Source organism: Biomphalaria glabrata, chromosome 3 (assembly GCF_947242115.1).
Source record: "Biomphalaria glabrata chromosome 3, xgBioGlab47.1, whole genome shotgun sequence".
Classification (NCBI taxonomy): Eukaryota; Metazoa; Mollusca; class Gastropoda; family Planorbidae; genus Biomphalaria; species Biomphalaria glabrata.
The window spans coordinates 42,701,197-42,708,570 of record NC_074713.1 but is presented as its reverse complement, the minus strand read 5'-3'; the positions used below and the strand labels follow the sequence as shown (position 1 = coordinate 42,708,570).

The 7,374-nt window shown below is 32.4% G+C and overlaps 1 protein-coding gene across 1 annotated transcript; it reads right to left on the bottom strand.

The window, feature by feature from the left end:
- Positions 1-2,332: 2,332 nt before the first annotated feature.
- On the bottom strand, positions 2,333-7,240 carry LOC106063757 (NADP-dependent oxidoreductase domain-containing protein 1-like). The gene is made up of 5 exons (XM_013222215.2): positions 7,007-7,240; positions 6,269-6,462; positions 5,360-5,701; positions 4,445-4,655; positions 2,333-4,343 (listed from the first exon to the last, which is right to left on the bottom strand). Exons 1-5 carry the CDS (start codon positions 7,207-7,209, stop codon positions 4,184-4,186), a joined length of 1,110 nt encoding a protein of 369 aa, XP_013077669.2. The 5' UTR covers positions 7,210-7,240; the 3' UTR covers positions 2,333-4,183.
- Between the last annotated feature and the right edge of the window lie 134 nt (positions 7,241-7,374).

Genomic DNA, 7,374 nt, shown 5'->3' with positions numbered 1-7,374 from the left:
ATAAACTGGATATGGACTTATTTAAAGTTGTGTCTCTTGTAATTCTTGCTGTTGTAATTCTGTCCCATGAATGACATTTCCCATCAAGGTGACAAGTGTTGAGTGTGTTCTCTTGAGTACTAATAGCTTATTATTTTTTTATGTTTCTCCCGCACAAAAGTATAGACAAGTCAAATGATCAATTCAGTTTTTCTGGAGCATTTTATTCTCATTTTGTCCTCATGTTTCTCCAAGGCATTATTATGACCAGACTGTCTTCTGGGCACTTAAGTACCATTACAAGGTATAAATTGTATGTTCACTGCCCTATGGAAGCTCATCCCTTTTTAAACTTACATAATATTTGAACATAGTTATTTGACTTTCATAAACACTTGTATGTTCTACTCAGTAGAAACTAGTTGCATCTAAATTTGATTCAAATGTCTGTAACATTCTATGAAGAAACCATTATGTATTTAGTCAGTAACACTTTGTTATGGAATTGTTTTGTTTTTCCAGAGAAGCTCTGAATGATTTAACATACATTTTACACATTATTTGAATCTTAAGCTAACAAAATAAAATAGTATGGACACAGACATTTGTTGCATGTATTATATGAAAATAATTCACTTTATTATCTTCAGTTTTAAACTAATAGCTTTCTCAATGTCTCTGTGTTTATTTAACACTTAATCTTTTTTTTTCTTTTTTTCCCCCAAGTTTAAGATTTTTAAATAGGACAGAAGAATTTAAAATATAGTAAAAAAAAAACAACAACATGATGTTAGTCCTTGAAAGGGTCCACAAGCTGACCAAGTAAATCATGAAATATGAAGTGTCTTCTTTTAATTTGGTGAACTAAATGCTTTGATTGAGTTTTGTTTTTTCTGGGGAAAATGAGACTTGAACACAATGTATCTGTTAGTTCCTTACTTAATACCTGCAGAAAGACATTACTTCAAACTTAAGCTAGGGGAGGTGCCATGATTACACATTGAAATAAAAATGTAGGATTTGTATACATCACTACTGTTATGTTACATTTAGTAGCCATCCCATCAAGATGACTTCCTGTTGAGTGTTTAGCAATATGTCATCTAAATCATAGAACAACTGTTTCTGTGTATTCCCACAGCTGGAGTTTTGTATGCATTTTATTTCTATCACAAAATCTCTGTACCAAAAATGAAATCATTCAAGACAAGGATTGAAATAAATGTTTTAATTGTACTCATTGGATACTTTTTAACATTGTTTCATATTTTTTTTTAATGTTGCCTTCATTGTTGACATTTATTTATAATTTCAAAATATTTTGTCTTAGGCAGTGCTTTTATCAGATTTAACTGTAAAGTGTGAGAAAATCTTTCCAATTTTGTTGTTTTTTCAACTGTAACTAGCCTACTGCAGAAGTCTTAGCTGAGTAGTTGTACATGCATGACAACAAAACTATTAGCTTCAAGCATCTTACTTATTGCTATTTATTGTTGACTTGTGTGCGCGCGTGTATGTACATTCATGTCTATAGTGTCTTGTTGACTTTATTTATTGATACTACTCTAGTATGACCATAGCCAAATAACTCATTTACTTGTGGACTTCAGTTCTAATGTGTACATAGCTTATTTTTATTCTAATGAGCATGGTTGGACTCCTGGAGGCTATGTTTAGCAGACAGACTTTTTTTCTTCTAAAGGTGCTGATTGTCACATGTCTGTTTTACAATAAAAAAAAATATAGAAAATTGAATTGTGGGTAATTTTGTTTTGGATATCTTGTTAGTTAAGGAGTTTAGGTACAATAGTTTCCAGTCCTACACAACAAAGAGGCACTATTTATTTCAATTCAGCAAAGGAATAAGGAAATCCCATCTCTCATCAAAACAATGACAAAAACACCCATCAGCAGACAAAGTTTATTTCTATTAGGTACCATCTATCCACATGCGACTAATAAGCAATCTAGCCCAGCTCTCATGTGACACTATCACTTTAACCCTTAACGTACCCTGTCTGCTCTTTCTGATTTATTGTTTTGTTTAAGCTGACTTGTTTTTTTTCTGTCTCAAAAGCCAAGAGCATTGAACAAATAGGCTACTTATGTAGCTGATTAAAGTCTTGACATTTTATTCCTGCAGGATTCCCTCTATATTGAATGTATTTCTATAACATTGTTTACATTGAATGTATTTCTATAACATTGTTTACTTCTGTAGCTATATATCTAGTACACATTTTCTAGCACAGAATACAGAAGGAATAAATTCTGATAGTGCACAGAATACACTAGGAATAAAGTTCCTGCAATTATTAAGAACAAAATTTCATATGAGAAATAACAAAAGTGATAAAAATAGAACACAGTTTATTTTTCACACTGCAACTCTTAATTTAGTACTTACTGTGCAAAATACTAGAATCTTATACTCATATTGCTCTGGCACATATTACATTATAAGGTAAGTCCAAAGGAAATTAAAACTAATAACATCAATACAAGTAAAACTACAAATAAAAATGTACATGAATTTGACTTGTTTTTTTTCCTTTCTAGTTGACAATAAAATTCAATAATTTATTTGTACTTATTGAGACATAAATTGAGACACAAAAAAACACAAAAATAGATTGCTTAAATGATTTCTGTCCAGTAGCACTAACACCTATTGTTATGAAATGTTTTGAAAAATATATGCTTAAACAACTTGTAGCAAAAGTCAGCCTAGACCCTCACCAATTTGCATACAAAGCAGCTAGAAGAACTGAGGATGCCATTCTATTGCTTTTGGACCAGCTTTATAAGCATCTCGATATACCCAAAACATATGCACAAGTCCTCTTCGTAGATTTCTCCTCGGCTTTCAATACCATACAGCCACATCTAATGATAAACAAACTGAGTAACTTAAATGTAAGCTCTTACTTACAAGCATGGGTTCTAAACTTTTTAACCCAACGGCCCCAGTAAGTTAAAGTCAACAACACCAAATCGTCAACTCGAGTACTATGTATGGGTGCTCCACAAGGTTGTGTACTTTCTCCTGTACTATACACTCTTTACACTAATGACATAAGAAGCATCTATGACTCAGTTAAACTCATTAAATACGCTGATGATACTGCAATAGTCGGTCTTATTTTAGGAGACGAAACTCAGTATCCAAGCTTGATAGAAGAGTTTACAAGCTGGTGCACCGACAACTTTCTAGAACTGAATGTAACAAAAACTAAAGAACTTATAATAGATTTTAGTAAGAAAAAACACATCTATAGAACAAGTAAAGGCATCTAGGCGTTATCATCAACAACAAGCTTTCATGGGAAGACCACCTTGGAACTCTGACAAAGAAAACAGCCCAGCGACTCTTTTTTTCTATACAAACTCAATAGTTTTAAACTAAACAAGAAGATCCTTGAGACATTTTACGGCACGATTGTACAAAATCTGCTAACATACGGAATAAGTTGTTGGCAAGGCAACGCCTCATCTAAACTATTGCGACGTCTAGAAAACATCATTAAAAAAGCATCAAAAATTACACTCACAACATTACCACATTTAAAGGAACTTTTTGAACAAACGTGCCTAAGAAAAATCAAAAAAATCTTGGAAGACAACGGCCACCCGCTCCATCAGAACTACGCCAGGTCGTCGCGAAGTGGGCGACTGCTGTCAATCAAAATAAGAACGGAGCGGTACAAAACTTGTTCGTACCTCACTCGGTCAGACTCTATCACCACCACTCATTGATCAGGGAACATGAAATGCACCAAGATACCTGTGTGTAGTTGCTGAATGAACTCTTTATGTTGTCTGTTGTATTTATGTGTATTTTTCTATTGTGTTGTCTTTATATGAGAAACGAGTCCTTGTAATCACAATTTCCGTAAGGATCAATAAAGCAGTCTTAGTCTTAGTCTTAAATTTATAATTTTTTTTTTCAATTCTAGTCTTGTTAAGTATGACTTAAAAAAAAAATGTTTCCTTCTAAAATGTGCCAGTCAAAATCCCAGTGAAATAAGAGTTATTGAGAGTAGTTACATACATACAACTGAAAATCCAACAAAAACAGAAAGTAATAAATAAATCATCTTCTGTAGTGAAACTCTCAGTACAGTAACAGAAAGTAATACATAAATAATCTTCTGTAGTGAAACTTGCTCTAACCCAGTACAAAGTTCACATGAAACTTGTTTTCTTACTGCAAATGTCCAAAAGTACGTTTGTAAATATAATCATCAAAAATGTGACAGTATCTTGTGGCAAAACTCTTCTGTATGGCCTGATTGGTTTGCAAATGTTTCTGTAGCAGTGTCCCTTTACTGTAACTGTCCACCAAATTAAAATGTGGGAAGGCCCTGAGAATTAAAAAAAAATTAAGTAAAATTATTTCAAATAAAGCATGAACCACAAGTTAGCTTATTTTCAAGAACAGTTGAATTTGTATACATAACCTTGCCTTGAGTGTGAACCCATTGTAGGGTTAAATCCAAACTCTTTACTGGTCAAAAGATTTGTGTTTTGTGCCTTGTTCTTTTCATTTTCGCCAAACACAGATTTTGAAATAATATCTAATGTTTGGTCAATGGAGCAGCCATGGACAGTGCATACATTGGCTACAGCTAAAATTAAACTCTCAGCCACTCGTTCATCAGTGTGCACCATTGACCCTAATTGTAATAAGAGAAACAACAATAACGCTTTCACAATGAGGTAACACTTGTATTTAAACTAAAACTATTGAATAATAGCAAACATATAAAAAAATATCCCCATCCAATCAGTAAAAGAAAATATTTTTTTTCTTTGCTTAGAAATGTGTTAGCTTGGTGGGTTAACTAAGAGCTTTTTGTTAAAAGTCACAGGCAGAAGAAGAAGTACTGGTACCAATAGAATAATATGATTAAAAATCAAGAATTAGGAGAGAGAGAGAAGAGGACATAATCATCTTTTTTTGAGGTAATGTCTGTATTTTTTTTAAGATAAGACTCAGTTTAATAATATGTAATAGAGAGAATAATGCCAAAAATAATATTAAACAAAAGAGTTCTTACATAATATATTTTCAAAGAATAATTTTATGACAAAGGCCATGTACAAAGCTAATTATTTTAAAAAAAATGTACCAAACTTATGCACATTTTGGATGGTAAACTTCATAGTTTTGTGGCCGCAAAAAGTTTGCTTACAAGTCTGTACAAAATGATAGTTTGTTATTTCCTAACCCATCCTCCCTGTGTTGTGTAACTTAGAATTATACACGCAGGACATAAACTGATAGTAACTTTACTTACTTTAACAATATACACAAGCCACTATTATTATATTATGAATAGGCACAAATTTATTTTTTAAATATATTTAAATGTCTTACCTTCTTTGACAACGCCTATAGGACATGTCCCTAGAACAATATTTCTACTCTCTAAAGCTTTAACCACGCCAACATTGTAATTGTAATTTGAATTCACTGCCACATCTGAACGTTGGATGCCAAATGGAATTAAATTGTCTGACCCTAATATCTTGTGAAGCCTGTGAAGTGAGAAACTGCTGAACGGACACAAAATAACCAGCGATGGAGAGATGGCATCTTTAATTTCCTGTGCCACTACCGAGACCTGGGAAGGCAGAACACACAGGATGACAACATCCACTGAGGATATTAGTCTTTTGTTGTCATAGTAACACTGAACACCTTTTTGAGACAAATGATCTGGAATAGATGAGACCAAGAAAAAGGTGTTTCAACACAAAAGAAAGATTTATCCAATAAAAACTGAAGAGTACATGTCTTCTCTATACAGTTAGTTATGACTTAGATCATCATCATTCATGTTGTTTATGTTCCTCGCCTGAGTTTTTTAATTGCTTACTTGGTCTTTCCTGCCCTCTCAGCTTCATCTAGTACACTGCCTATTTAACACTTATTTAGTATAGAAATAACAAAGAAACACAAAGAGCAACATTCTTAATCTCCAACCTAAACTATATAAAAATTTATCTTAAAAAAAAGACATTTTAACATAACTGAAAAAGTATTTTCCTTAGCAATATATATATGTGTGTAAATGATAAAATGGTCACAAACATGCTAATATAAAATGTAAATGTTATCAACATATAGTTGAAATGCAAAAAAAATCTATTTAAAAAATCACAACTTAACTCTGAAAACATTTATATTTCTTTTGAAAATTTCACAGTGAAAAAAAGTTAAACTACAAAATGTTAAGATTATCAAAATATTGTCTGTCCTTGAAGCAGTGACATATTTATATACCTAATGATTCAGGCCTTCTTGTGGAAATATGTAAGTTTTTTGCCTCTACTTGACCAATGGTTAGTAGACAGTTAGATATCTGACTTCCCAGTTGACCACATCCAATTATACCAACATTAGGACCATTTCCAGTTATACTGTTTCTTTTGTCTGTCTCTAAATCTTTTTGTGACATCAAATGTTCTGATATGTATCTGAAATAGAGAAAGTTTAAATAGTATGGATGGCTGCCTTATCATGCAGTATGCACCCTGAACTGTTGTTTCAATGGTCCCGGGTTCATACCTTGTCCTTTGCTATCCTGCGTTGTCCTGCAGGAGGTTTGGACTAGCAAGTAGATTATATTCAGGCATCATAAAATAAATTATTATTATACAAGCAAGGCAAATGTTTACAAATGCTCCTTCTTTCCTAGTGCTATTGAAGCATGGAATGGGGTGCCTGAGTCAGCCAGGAAAACAATGACTTGACAGAATTGACCTATGAACACGCATAGGACATTTTTTTTTTAAAGTAAAGTCTGTATTTCTTAAGATTAGGCACAGCATTAATTAAAGTAGATTTATATTATATATATTATAATATATCAGATATTTAAAATAATGGTGCTGTGTAGAATACAACATAATTTTGGCTACACTGTATTCGATCTAAGTCTTAAAGCAATTTTAAAGATAGACAACTAGGATAGATGTTTAAACTTTATAATCATATTTATAAATAATAATCTATCGGAACCTTTTAGCAGCATTGAGTATATTTACAATGGCAGTAGCCAATGCGCATTGCGTTACTAAAATAGCATGACTGTTGTTCCGCAAATGTAATAATTGCTTTTCATCTTCTGATAAAGCATTCTCAAATTCTAATGATGGAAGATTTTTCGTAATAAATAAGCTATTCGACAAAACTGGATCTTGTGTGCGACTGACAAGCGCCATATTGTTACTATGAACGCACTCTTCAGTTTCTTAGATGGAAACGAAAAGAGTGATTTGTACAATTTAGAGCACAGACCATAGACATAGGTCTGTGCATACTACTACTTAGATCTATGTCAAAATATTATAATTTATATAGGTCTGTGATAAAGAGTATTACTTGTA

Excerpts from the sequence above, each read along its gene's own strand:
- LOC106063757 (XM_013222215.2), bottom strand. The coding sequence starts at position 7,209 with ATGGCGCTTGTCAGTCGCACACAAGATCCAGTTTTGTCGAATAGCTTA. Across the intron at positions 5,702-6,268 it reads AAGAAGGCCTGAATCATTAG|ATCATTTGTCTCAAAAAGGT; the intron begins GTATATAAATAT and ends CATCTATTCCAG. Across the intron at positions 4,344-4,444 it reads ACAATGGGTTCACACTCAAG|GGCCTTCCCACATTTTAATT; the intron begins GCAAGGTTATGT and ends TTTAATTCTCAG.